Here is a 14,497-nt window from a genome sequence, read left to right as displayed (position 1 = left end):
AACCTCTCTTCTTCTTCCTCCCCTCAGCCTACTTAACATGAAGACAGTGAAGAAGTTTATAATGATCCCCTTTTACTAAATAAATAGCACATGTATTTTATCTTCCTTATTATTTTACTAATAACATTTTATTTTCTCTAGCTTATCTTATTATAATAATATAATATACATATAATATACAAAATATGTGTAATTGGCAAGGCTTCCAGTCAACAGTAGGCTATTAGTAGTTAAGTTTTGGGTGACTTAAAAATTATACATGGATTTTCGACTGTGTGGCTGTCAACACCCCAACCCCCATGTTGTTCAAGGATCAACTGTACTAACAAATGAATCCAGCAACATATAAAAGAGAATTATATATATGATAATCAAGCATAGTTTATTTCAAGATATAAAGTTGTTTCAACATACAAAAATCAGTGCAACACCTTATATTATCAAATGCAGGAAAAGCATTTGACAACATAGATTTAACACATGACCCAGGAATTCCATCCCTAGATATATACCCAAAAGAAATGAAAACATGCGTTTACATAAAACTGCTCATAAAAAGCAGCATTATTTATAATAGCCAAAAAGTAGAACCAGCCTAAATGTTTGTCAACCAATAAATGGATAAACAAAATGGGATATATCCACACAGGGGAATATTATTCAGCCATAAAAAGGGATGAAGTACTGATACATACTACAATGTGGATGAACATTGAAAACACTGTGTTAAGTGAAAGAAACTAGATACAAAAGACCACATATTACATGATTTGATCTATATGAAATGTCCAGAATAGGCAAATCCATAAAGAAACCAAGTAGAGTAGTGGTTGCTAAAGGCTGAAGGAAAGTGTAATTGGAGGATGACTATTAATGGTTTGGGTGTTTTTCTTTAAATGACAGAAATGTTCTGGAATTAGATGGTGATGATGGTTGCACAACCCTATGAATATACTAAAAACAACTGAATTGTATGCTTTAAAAGGATGAATTTTATAGTATGCAAATTATCAGTAAAAGAAAATGGAATATCTGTAGAGCAAGATGGAAAGATAGTAAAACGTGTACTAAAGAAACATAAAGTCCAACCAAGTAGTGGAAGAAATTATCTAGAATCTTAGGCAGGATTAACACTTCTGTGAGTAGACAGTGAAGTAGGTAATGATAACTTGTATCCAGCAGCAAACAACTCCCTTTGAAGACCGAAGTTTTCAAAGAGTTGTTACAACAACTATTTTTTGAAAGGCTTGTCAATGAGTATCCCCAAAAATTTTGATTGAAAACCAACCCAAGTTCAGGCCGGGCGCAGTGGCTCACGCCTGTAATCCCAGCACTTTGGGAGGCCGAGGCGGGCGGATCACGAGGTCAGGAGATGGAGACCATCCTGGCTAACACGGTGAAACCCCGTCTCTACTAAAAACACAAAAAATTAGCCGGGCGTGGCGGCGGGCGCCTGTAGTCCCAGCTATTCGGGAGGCTGAGGCAGGAGAATGGCGTGAATCCGGGAGGCAAAGCTTGCAGTGAGCCGAGATGGTGCCACTGCACTCAGACCTGGGCGACAGAGCCAGACTCCGTCTCAAAAAAAAAAAAAAAAAAAAAAATTATCCAGGCGTGGTGGCGGGTACCTGTAGTCCCAGCTACTCCGGAGGCTGCGGCAGGAGAATGGCGTGAACCCGGGAGGCGGAGCTTGCAGTGAGCCGAGATCACGCCATGGCAATCTAGCCTGGGCGACAGAGCGAGACTCCGTCTGAAAAAAAGGAAACCAATCCCAACCCAAGTTCAATTAGATGGGGACCTCAAGTTACATGGAATTATAACCCCTTTCATTTGGGATGGCAAATTGTTTCCTTAATGAAAAGGAAGATTTACCTTTTTACTGTAGAAGATTTAACATTAAGAGTATAAAAATGATTAAATAGGCTGGGCGTCATGACTCACGCCTGTAATCCCAGCGCTTTGGGAGGCTGAGGCAGGCGGATCACTTGAGGTCAGGAGTTCAACACCAGCCTAGCCAACACGGCAAAAGCCTGTCTCTACTAAAGATACCAAAATTAGCGGGGCATGGCAGTGCACACGTATAAGCCCAGCTACTCGGTTGGCTGAGGCACGAGAATCACTTGAACCCGGGAGGCGGAGGTTGCAGCAAGCTGACATGGTGCTATGGCACTCCAGCCTGGGTGACAGAGCAAGACTCTTGTCTCAAAAAAAATAAAAATAAATAAAAATTAAAGTGATAAAATAACCCCACAGTATTAATACTTTCATTTAAAGTATATGTTACACATAGATCAAACTGGTAGATTCTCTTTGTGATTCTAATTTAGAATGTACCAGAACTTGAGAGTCATTGAATTTATAAAATTCATGGAAAAAAAATTTAAGATTCTCAACCACTTCGGGATGTTTTGATTGTTAAACAGCCGAAATGCTTAAAAAGAAAACTGACTATATTAAACTTACAAATGGAATTATAAAATGAAGTTAAAAATGAACTTAGTTTATAAACGGACCTAAAGAGTATTCAAAGTCACCATAAATGTAATTGTTAAAATTGAATAGCTATGTAGATAGAATATTAAATTTTTTGTTGTTGTTTTGTGTTTTGTTTGTTTGTTTGTTTGTTTGTTTGTTTGTTTTTGAGGCGGAGTCTTGCTCTGTCGCCCAGGCTGGAGTGCAGTGGCCGGATCTCAGCTCACTGCAAGCTCCGCCTCCCGGGTTTAGGCCATTCTCCTGCCTCAGCCTCCGGCGTAGCTGGGACTACAGGCGCCCGCCACCTCACCCGGCTAGTTTTTTGTATTTCTTAGTAGAGACGGGGTTTCACAGTGTTAGCCAGGATGGTCTCGATCTCCTGACCTCGTGATCCGCCCGTCTCGGCCTCCCAAAGTGCTGGGATTACAGGCTTGAGCCACCGCGCCTGGCAGAATATTAAAATTTTTAAGTGTAACATAAAAACTTGAGGAAAAGCTAGGCTTCAGATGTTGTAAATTTAACAAACTGTATATTCCTTTTCAAAACTGCAAAGTAACAATAACTAATTGCTGTACAGCAAAAGTCATCCTCAAGGGCACCAAAAGCCTCAAACTAACAGGTCACTGATCACATGCCTAATGGGGAGCAGTACTAGGGGAGTTGGTAAGAAAACTTCCTGTGCCCTGGCTTGTTCTTGTGGTCTTTAACAAGTCTCTATATACAGGAAAGAAACACAGGCTAAACACAGAGAGGAAATAAAATATGGCTTTCTTTAATGAGAGATGACCCTGCTGCCGGCTTGGCTACAATTCAAAGCATCTGAAGTCGTAACTGGAGCCCAGCCAAGTTGGAAAACCCAAATCCTTTGTCCCACTAAAGTGTGAACTAAAGCAGAGAAGAGGAAGTGTAGCAATTTGAGGTCAAACTGAGGCACAGAAAGCCTGATGCCCCAGGCTCCTCCCAAGCACTCCTTGGGCCTCCCTGCTAGAAAAAGCAGAAGGCTACAGAATGCTTTAGGCCAGGGGTTGACTTTTTATTTTCTGTAAAGGGCTAGGTAGTAAATATTCTAGGCCGTGTGGGACATACCATCTCTGTGGCAATTACTCAACTTTGCCACTGTAGCACGAAAGCAGCCATAGATAATACTTTAAGTAAAGGAGTATGCTGAGTTCTAATAAAACTTTATTTACAGGGAATTTATGGTGCCTGGGTGATGGGGAGGCAGCCAACAATGGCCTCTGCAACTAAGACACCTTCTATATAATTCAAAAGTTGCTTCTATATAATAAGCAATCCCCTTGAGGTGATAGGAGGACGTCAGCTTGGTCTAGAAAGATGAGAGAGTATTTATAGGCTGATCCTTTCCACCTGTGGATGGAGGGGCCTTGGGTTGGAAGCAGTCATTGGAGCAAAGGGCTGGATGCAGGAACCCCTCAGGCTGTAGAGGGCCTGATAGAATAACTGGAGTAGAGAAGGGTACAGATATGGGAATACTGGATGTCTTTCATTAGTCCCTGAAGGCAAGAAGCACCGATATATGACTGTGCCTCTGACAGTGGTTATCTACAAGTAAGCTTTTTGGATAGAAGAATAAAACAAGCCCCTAAGGTATACCAAAAATAATAATCAAAAGAAAAAAGACATGTTTGCTCTATACTTCCTGGTAGTCAGATTAAGCAAAAACGAGAATGTTTTCCAGATCCTAGGTCCTACCACCAAAGCTAATGGGATCATTTTTCATTTTGTTTGGCTATTCTGGGACATACTGAGTTCTCCCATGCATTGGAAGACTGGGTTTCTACACAATTATTGTCACAACAAATAACATCCTATACATAGCAGAGGTTACTGACTGGGGAAGAAGATTTATAGTAAAAGCGAGGCTCAATTACAGGTGATTACCTGCAGTTATTTGTCTGGTTTTCAATTATTCAGGTAGGCTGCACTGAACTTTAGTATCCTTAAGAAAGAAGCATCTTATGAGAACTATACTTTTATACTTACTGTCTTTTTGAAATAAATATGCACTCCCAAAGTAATATTGTGATATTAGTTAACATCAAGTCATCATTTTCAGGTCCTTATTAAGCACTCAGTAAAAAGTAAATAATATCCATTCTGTGTTATAATATTTGGGGGACTGTGGCAAATTGGTTTTTTATTTGTATCATTTATTTCTGCCTTGAATGACATATTTAGTACCTTTCTAAGGATTTCAAAATCCTGCAATGAAAAGAGGAACAGCTGGTGCTGCTCTCTAAACTAACCTTTCTTTGAACAAGCTGCCAAGAATGCACTCTGAAGAATCTTAATGATGCCCTGCCACTTTATCTTCAGACCCTGTCCTGAAGCCATGGCGTGGGCATGGCTTTCTCTGACTTTGTTGAAGGTTACCCAGTTAAGCCGGCTTCATGAGCCTCTGTAATGAAGGCAGCAAAGCTGGAGGGCCCTTTTGCAAATACACATACAAGATGTATACACTCAGTAGTGTGATGGTAAATGTAGCTTTTTTGTTGTTGTTGTTGTTGTTGTTGTTGTTTTGAGATGGAGTCTGGCTTTGTTGCCCAGGCTGGAGTGCAGTGGTGCGATCTCGGCTCACTGCAAGCTCGCCTCCCAGATTCACGCCATTCTCCTGCCTCAGCCTCCCGAGTAGCTGGGACTACAGGCGCCCGCCACTGCACCCGGCTAATTTTTTTGTATTTTTAGTAGAGACAGGGTTTCACCATGTTAGCCAGGATGGTCTCGATCTCCTGACCTTGTGATCTGCCCGCCTCGGCCTCCCAAAGTGCTGAGATTACAGGCGTGAGCCACCATGCCCAGCCTAAATGTAATTCTTTAAAAAGAAAACCAGTCCTGATTTGTTGTACTCGCAGGTTTCTGTGGTATAAATACTCAAACCATGGCCACGTTCATGACTTGTACAATTTGACATCCGTGTACCTGGAGTTGGAAGGAGAATGCACACAATCAGCTATTGCCAGCCCTATATCAGTGGACCCCACCATACCACTGAGAAAAATTTCAATGCAAGTATTTTCCCCCAATGTGACATGTTCACACAATAGGTCTATCTACTCTAGTGATTGAAGAAAGGTGCTAGGACATAGACAAGGAAAGTCCCATTCTCTTTGTAACAGTCATGGAAAAGGTCTTACAAAATTTTGCCTCCATTCAGTCTCTCTTGGCATCCTATTAATTGGAGCAAGACCATACTTTTACCAGAGAGTTTAAAACCAGTATAGGCAGGGCACAGTAGCTCATACCTGTAATTCCAGCATTTTGGAACCCAAGGCAGGCGGATCACTTACAGCCAGGAGTTCAAGACCAGCCTGAAAAAAATGAGATAATGTCTCTACAAAAAATAAAAAATAAATTAGCTGGGCATGGTGGCACACTCCTGTAGTCCCAGCTACTTAGGAGACTCAGATGGGAGGATTGCCTGAGCCCAGGGGTTCGAAGCTGAAGTGAGCTATGATTGTGCCACTGCACTCTAGCCTGGGCGACAGAGCAAGGGCCTATTTCTTAAATTAAAAAAAAAAAAAGTAATAATAATAATAAATAACAGAGCAATGTGAATCCATCTCAAAACCATGATTCCTATAGATCTCTGAAAAATACAGGCTATGCAATGGACACTGTGTATTTAAACTTACAAGAAAGCAGTAATAGCTGCACATGGTTCGAGACAGTTAACAGTCAGGTTCTCTTGTATCATCTTCCAGCTTTCCCTTCTCCCTGTCACATCCCACAATTGTACTTCTTTTTCCTGGCCTTTTGTATTTGGTTTGAGATCTCACTCAGTCATCTTCATTAGCTGACTTATCACTATCAGTTTGAAGGAGCTAAAGTTGTCAGCCTAGACTCCCTCATGAGACCTGGTTCCTTTTCCAGAGATGGAGAAAGAATGTGCCTTTATTTTTGAAGTTTATTTTAACAGTCTTCTATCCAGATACTTTTTATTCAAATTGAGTTCTGTGATTTAAGAACTAGTCTAAGTAATCATATCCCTCTTTACTGGAATCCATTGCTTTTCTGCCTTCCAGTGGAAGTAAGTCCAAGTGCTATAAATAAGTGAAAAAGCCCTTAGTAAACTGTGCAGTATTAAACAGTCTTTTATGATCACTAAAAAGCCCAGGGGGGAAAACCTTGTACTCTTATAATACAAATGATGAGGACAGTGCTCTTCTCAGGCCATTGCGGTTGTTGTTTTGTTTTCGGTTTGCAGCATCCTGTCCTCAGTGGAGCCCCATTTGTTGGCACCTGGGGTGCTGGCACCCGAGCTGCCTTCCCACACTCTCCACAGTCTCGTTCAGGACAGAGCAGCTGAGTGAATGAAGTTATGGGAAGCCAACTTTTAGGTCAAAACTTTCCAAAGCTCCTTAGATAGATCCCGACCCCACCACAACTGCCTCGCAGGCTTTAGAAGGGTCAGTTATAATCTACTAGTTTTTCACAGAGGCAACATAGGCATTGTGTGTAGCGGGGCATCTGGGGGAGAGTGGGAAAGCAGATATCCAGCTGCCATCTCCAGTGGTGACTATGCAGAAAAAATAAGCTAATGGCCCCATACAGGGTGAGAGGTACCTGTATTTCACATGGCAAGAGCAGCAGTTCCCAACGGGCAGGACCCCCCAGGGAATGTGTTGGGCTTGGGAGGGTGCAGGTTGTTTTCAGTTTTAGCAATGACTGGTTGTTGCCAATGGCATTTAACTCAGGTGAACTAGGGGTGGTGTATTCTATGATGCAGAGCAGAGTCCCACGCAGTAAGGAACCGTCACACACCCTGGCTCTCCATGTCTCACAACACGTTCTTGTGGGTCAAAGCTCTGTTTATAAATATCTGAGCTGAGAACCTGACTCTCTTTCACACACAAACACTAAGTAAACCCTTCCTGGTCTGCTCTGTCCCCCTGCTCCCCAGAGTGCTTACAGGAAAACTAGGTCAACTCTGGGCACACACTACTGGTTTAATAACAGAGGAAAAACAAGCAGCCTACCATTAGAAATAAAATGAAGTTTGCAGGTTTTTAAAAAGGAAAGACCTGTTGTTGAAGTTCAAAACTGTTCACATGCCTTCTAGACATTTAGTCACACCAAATTGGCAAGAACTGAAAGTCAAAATTTTGAATCTCAAGTGAGGGCATGATAGGGAAATCAGAGAGCATCATTACCCCATTAGAGATCCTGGAACTAGGAAAGGATGATACTGTGATTTCACTACTCAAGGAAACAGAAAGGACATCTCCTACCCAACGAGTGGGTCTCCGGTGCTATGTAACGTCTCTCAGGTTTAACAGCTGCTACAAACATTAGCAGCAGTGAGATGGTGCCGAGTTGTCTCTGTTATATTGGGACTTTACAGTAAACGCGATGTGTGAATAATGGAATGCAGTCATGCCAATCAGCCGGCAGTGGCATGAGTGGAGAAAGGCTCTGGTGACAGGGCTAAAATAGGTTGGCTGCTGGTGGTAGCTTTGTTTTCCTATCTCTAGGGTGGACACATGGCTACTAATAAATGCCCACTCTCTATGGCTATCCTGAAAATAGCTAAATGACCACAGGTTGTCAGACAGCTGTATTCTGATGTCATTCTCCCAAGTGCCGTCTCCAAAGGCCAATGTGAAACAATCACTATCTCCTTATTCAAGAAGTTTTCACTTAACCATGCTAGTTCAGCAACAGATAAAGTAGTCAAAAGACTTAGGTTCATGTTCTCTTCAGTCATTTTTAAAATGTTCATTTTGATAAGTAAATGACCTTAAAAAAATGTATGTCCATCATAAAAAATAGATCCTTGCATCACAGGCAGTTTTTTTTTTAAACCTTAATAATAATGTCAGATGTTAAGTATATGACTTACGTTGTTCAAAGTTAAACACTATTCTTTAAAATGTATACATCAACATATATAAAGACAAAAAAGCAATGGTGAACAATTCAAATGTGACTGTAATTGTTACTGTAATAATATAGGGAAAGTAAAATTTGAAGTTCAGATCAGATCAATGTAAGATAACAAAATAAAAACGTTATCCTAGGCCAGGCATGGCGGCTCGAACCTGTAATCCCAGCACTTTGGAAGGCCAAGGTGGGCAGATTGTCCTGAGGTCAGAGTTCGAGACCAGCCTGGCCAACATGGTAAAACCCCATCTCTACTAAAAATACGGAAATTAGCTGGGCCTGGTGGCAGGCACCTGTAATCTCAGCTCCTTGGGAAGCTGAGACAGGAGAATCATTTGAACCCAGGAGGCAGAGGTTGCATTGAGCCGAGACTGCTCCATTGCACTTCAGCCTGGGCAACAAGAGTGAAACTGTCAAAAAAAAAAAAAAAGTTATGCTAAAAAAAAGTCAGAATTAGAACATAAAGTCCTCATCTTCTCCTCTCTGTACCACAGTATTTGTTTTTAGAAACATGAAATTCCAAGTAATGAAAAGCTAATAGATGTTCCAGCAGCAGTCACTCACTGTACTTAAATATTAGTGAAATGACAAAACTTGTTTATACATTGATATCATAAATGTAGAGTTGTGTGGAATCCTGTGGATGCCAGTGGAGTGAATATGGCAGCATTAGATACCCACTTAGGTTATGGATCTGAAAATCTCGAGTTACCCAGCCGTATTTGTCAGCTTAACACCACCGGGCCCCTTTGTCTGATGACCACTCTGTCACTGTAACCTCCACTTCGTTCTCATGTTTAGTGTTCAGCAGGAACAGCTTCTGAAGCATGTCTACCTTTAGACATCTGTATTATCTTCCATGTGTGCCTGTGTGATAGACTAGATTTTCAGTTGCCTAGAAACCAACCTTTAACAGACAGCTGAACTTCACTGTTTTATGTCTGGTAGGTATTGTAAAATATCACATGTTACTGATATACTTTGTGATTATTTTAATCCAACATTGTTTTCAAATTAACTGTAAATATGCTACCAGGATCAATTCTGTATGATTTTTAAATTAACCACTCAGAGGAAGTATTGTTAATGAGATGCCTTTCTGTTATTATTATCAATTATTATTTTAATATTATTGAATTTCTTGTGACCAGCCCTCTTCTCAGTCATTAGCAATACTTAAAATGCTGTCCTTTTGGATTTGGGTTTATAAAATGTAGCAAGGGCACAACTTCCTTTATGTAGTAGATTTTGGATGTTGCATACTTCAGCTGATGGGAAGCATTATTGATCAAATACTAGATTGCATCGTAAGCACAGTGGTCCCAATTTCTGAGCTCGGTGATACAACCTGCAGCCTTACTTTGTGGCAGAAGCAACAAGATCAACAGCTCTGATTTTCAGTTCTTTGGAGCAGCCCCCACCTCCTTCTAAGGGTGGACTTAGCCAGGGTTCCCTACCAGTCCCTCCTCCCTACTCTTTTTTCCCCTGTTGGCCAATGGCCCCCTGTTCAGCTAACTGGCACTTCTTCCCTCTGCAGGGTTGGTTTGGTCCCTGATACTGGTCTTTGCACCAGGAATTTCAGATTGTCTTGGATGTCAATTGTTTTCAGTGCCCTAAAGAAAACAAGCTAAAAGAATGGAGTTTGTGTTTTCAGTAAGCAAGAATTCTCTTAAAGCTGGGCATGGTAGCTCACGCCTATAATCCCAACACTTTTGGAGGCTGAGGTGGCAGAAGCCCCTGAGCTTAGGAGTTCAAGACCACCCTAGGCAACACGGTTAGACCCCACCTCTACAGAAGATTTTTTAAAAATTATCCCGGTGTTGTGGCATGCACCTGTGGTCCCAGCTACTCGGGAGACTAAGGCGGGAGAATCGCCCAAGCCTGGGAGGTGCAGGCTGCAGTGAGCTGTGTTCATACCATTGCACCCCAGCCTGGGTGACAGAGTGAGACCCTATCTTAAAAAAAAAAAAAAAAGAAAAGAAAAAGAAAAAAGAATCCTCTTAACATGATTTATAAAATACCTTGGGCAAAAAATTGTTCTGAAGTTGTGTTCCCATTTTCTGATCTGCAAATGAGATGCTCATAATCTTCAGAATCAGAATTAATGAGGATCTTGTAATTCTCACAGGTTTTTTTTGAAAATTAGTGTTTATTACGAACTTGCGGACATTGATAAGAAGGCTTTTTGGACACACTTGAACTATAAAATGTTAGCATATTTCTGGTTCCTAAATTAGCATAACAGCTTAGTACTTCTTATATAGATAGATAGATGTCTTCTGGCTTATATGAAAAAATGTACAAACATATTAAACCAATTTGGATGGCATATCTCTACTGTCAACAAACAGTAGTCTGCACTGGTATTGGCAAAATAAAACCGTATTTGAGAATGGCATTTAAAGTGGAGATACTTTTTTTTCTAGGTCAAGTATTGACTAAGGTAAGACACTGGAATTTTTCATGACATATGAGATTGAATGAAATTTGCTAGCCAAGAGCATCTTTGAACAGTGTCTCTTTTGATGTTGCTACTGACTGTGTTTGATGTTATGTAAAACCTTGCTGGGCAATAAATATAATGTTCTAGTTTTGTATGATACAGTGTGTATGAGTGGGGAGCTTCCTGAATTTTGTGTTTGATGATACCTTTTGAGAGAAGATCATCAATACTTCTAGAAGCCATAATAATTTGCTATTTATTCACAGCCAGGAATTGGTAATACTAAATGCCATTAGTCAATATGCTGGCCAATATAGTAAGAGTGACTTGTGACTTTTTATTTTTTATTTTATTTTATTTTATTTTATTTTATTTTATTTTATTTTGAGACAGAGTCTCGCTCTGTCGCCCAGGCTGTAGTGCAGTGGCACAATCTCAGCTCACTGCAAGCTCCACCTCCCAGGTTCATGCCATTCTCCTGCCTCAGCCTCCCAAGTAGCTGGGACTACAGGCGCCCACCACCACGCCCGGCTAAATTTTTTGTATATTTTTTAGTAGAGATAGGGTTTCACCCTGTTAGCCAGGATGGTCTCGATCTTCTGACCTCGTGATCCACCTGCCTCGGCCTCCCAAAATGCTGGGATTACAGGCATGAGCCACCACACCCGGCCGACTGGTTATTAATTGAACAGCTTTTTAAGCACATACCTGTTATAAGTTCTTGCTTTTTCCGTCCCAGAAAATTCAGGACTGAAAAAGAAAAAAAAAAAAAAAAAAACTAGAAGATTGTATTCATATATGTAAATTTATGTAAGTTTGTATATACATATAAACATACATACACACAGTTTCTATCCTTTCCTAGAAAACACGCTATCATGTCCCAGAAACAGATACTAGAAATTTAAGAGAGAAAGAGAAAAAGATTATTTAAATTAGATTTTTGTTGTGTTATGTGCTTGATGGTCAAAATAATTGAGTCTTGAGTAATCAATATAGTACATACTGTAAGTCGTCACCAATTTAATAAGTCGGCAAGGTGAGATAGTGAAAGCTACTCTGCTAATTATTTTGATTAAATTGAATCTTTTGGTATCTGCAGTGTATTTTACCTGGTGCCATAGTGCAAATAATTTTTTCTCCGACTTCATCAGACCTCCCATGCTGCTAAATGTATGGGTGGAATGGTGGCTTGCATGCAGATCATTCACCTCTAAAGAAAACACTCCCAGGTCACAATATCTAACCCACATTATAACAACAGCTGTGAACAGACATCCACACTGCAAAGTCGTAGGCATCACAGTTCGTATAAATTTCGCCTTAAAATTCCCCTACTTTATCCCTCAGAATTTTGATATGAGAAAGTTTCTGATATAATTAATAACCTATTTATCTTTATTTTTTCCTCTTAAGATCAAAAAATATTTTGAACTTGAACCACTTGCACGTGGAAAACGCTGGATTCTGCAGCCCTGCTCACTGGACGACATGGATGCACTGAAAGACAGCTTCTCTCAGCTGATTAATTTGTTAGAAGAAAAAGACCATGAAGCTATAAGAATGTGAAATCTGACAAAGAAAACAGGCTCCCAAAGGCCTTGAACCTACCATGTTAGTTTCTCATTTTAATTTTATTTTGGTATCAAGACTATATTGGCTTCAGTATCTATTTTTCTCTGGTCATTTCAGACTCTCATCTCTCTATTAAAGTGAATATTCTGTAGATCAGATGAATTATCATCGGCATTAACGCCAAGTACACACTACTGAGAGAGAATTTATTCTCTGTTTACCACTAATTATCTTCACCGCATGTCTCTTCCTTCTGTTGTTCTAAGCATCTCTTCTATACTCTATGCTAAAACGGATGGAATTCATGGCTTATGGAAATCAAATCCCTTTTGAAGAACTCAAAAAGACTCACAAGACCTTGATCATTTTCTCTGGGTTTGGGAGTGGAGTATTATGTGACTGGGACTCCACAAAATATGTATATTATTTTCAAGATCGCTTGGGGGTTTTGTTTTATTTTATCTTACTTTTATTATTATCATTATTATTTTTTGTATACTGAACTTAAAGACTATGAGAGAAAAGTGAGCATCAAAAACTTAATTAATCCCCTTATCAGGAAGGAATATCCTGCCATAGTAAAATTAGCTCTGAAGAGCTTAAAGACAAGTTGCATAATGTTTTCTTGATTACATCTGAAGTCTCCTCTCTTTGAAGAGCAAAGACATTGTTTCCATTTCTGAGAGCAGTTAGAGGAAACTTAGGTACAATGCATGCATCACAGACTGCATTTGACTGAGTGGAGTCTTCAAATATTTTTTAATGGAAAGATGAGCCTGCATAAAGTCAAGCTGCAATGTAACATAGATATCTTTTTCTAAAAACTTCAAGTGTTTGATTAAAATAGAGAAAATAATTTTTAAAATAATAGATAAAAATTTTAAAAACAGCCAGAAAAAGTATAATTTATACTGGTTAGGGTTTAAGCTGGCATGGATTTGACAAAGATAACAAAGACAGAATCATCTATATATTCATTCATTACATGCTACTGTAGTTTATTGGAGTCTATTAATGCCTTCTAGTAGTTAAAGGTTTATCAGTATCTCTATTATAAACCTCTATTTTCAGGGGTTTCAATGTGCCCTTAAAATTGTGCTGGGGCTGCAGCAAGTAAATAATATTAGGACTCAGATTCAGTCTTTGGAACTAGCTTTTTTCCATTTAATTTAAATTATAAAATTGCATAGGGATAAATGTACAGTTTTGCTAAGGTTTAGCACCTTTGATCTTTTCTAAATCAGGAAAAAAATCTATGCATATTGAGGTTCATAGATAAAATATTCTTTGGCATACTTTGTAGACTTTGACCACTTAAAATACTAAGTGGCCAAATGATTTAAAAAAAAAAAAAAACTGCTCCCTACACGAGTGATAAAAACATGTTTGTAACTTTTAAGTAAAATAGACTGATACCCAAATACCACAGACTCACACTGTATTATAGAATGACATAATACCTGGTAATTCTCCAAAAGATAGACTTCAGACCCTTAATGCCATTTAAATATAGTTTTTGTGGTTTAATCTTGTGAGTAGATTGTAATGAAATCATTACCTTTGAAACATCAAACACTTCTTTAAGCTTTTTTTTTTTAATGCCATGAATCAGGAAGGATCCATAGTGATTCATATACAATTTTGTCTGCAGCATCCTTGAATATTTTTAACACTGTGTAATCCGTGAGCAGCACAAAACTTTTATTCTGATGACCAGTTACACAATTCCTGTTTTTATTTTGTCCTGTTGTGCTCACCTTCTATGAGAAATAAATGATTATTAGGCCTTGCTTTCCCTGCAAGTTCATTAAATGTAGAATGTTGTCTTTTTAAGGCACCGTGGCTGAGTGCTCCTAAGCCATCTGTTAAATGACTTCCCGTGGTCTGTGTGTGTGTGTGTTCATGTGTGCGCCAGTGATGGGCCTCTCCTCAGACCCACGACTGTCTGCAGCGTCTCAGCCGTCAGAATGAAAACATTATCAATCAGTACCCAACAACAGCTGTTTTTGACAAGTTTCTGTCTGACGCCTAATGCTTTACAACTGTCAATAAGGCTCCCTCTTTGTCTAGCAGGTCGGAGCTCGCCGTCTTGCTGCTTCCGCGAGGCAT

General features: G+C 39.7%; 1 protein-coding gene across 1 annotated transcript in view; it reads left to right on the top strand.

The window, feature by feature from the left end:
- The window catches only part of ARL15 (ADP ribosylation factor like GTPase 15), a 441,042-nt gene extending 426,852 nt beyond the window's left edge, over positions 1 to 14,190 (top strand). The window contains exon 5 of the mRNA XM_025389142.1: positions 12,230 to 14,190. Coding sequence (XP_025244927.1) covers positions 12,230 to 12,382 — 153 coding nt within the window. The 3' untranslated portion in view covers positions 12,383 to 14,190. The remainder of the gene's footprint in view (positions 1 to 12,229) is intronic.
- The last annotated feature ends 307 nt before the right edge of the window (positions 14,191 to 14,497 follow it).

The sequence above is a fragment of the Theropithecus gelada genome, chromosome 6, assembly GCF_003255815.1.
Source record: "Theropithecus gelada isolate Dixy chromosome 6, Tgel_1.0, whole genome shotgun sequence".
Taxonomy (NCBI): domain Eukaryota; kingdom Metazoa; phylum Chordata; class Mammalia; order Primates; family Cercopithecidae; genus Theropithecus; species Theropithecus gelada.
The sequence above is the reverse complement of the archived record's forward strand: the minus strand, read 5'-3'. Positions and strand labels throughout refer to the sequence as shown.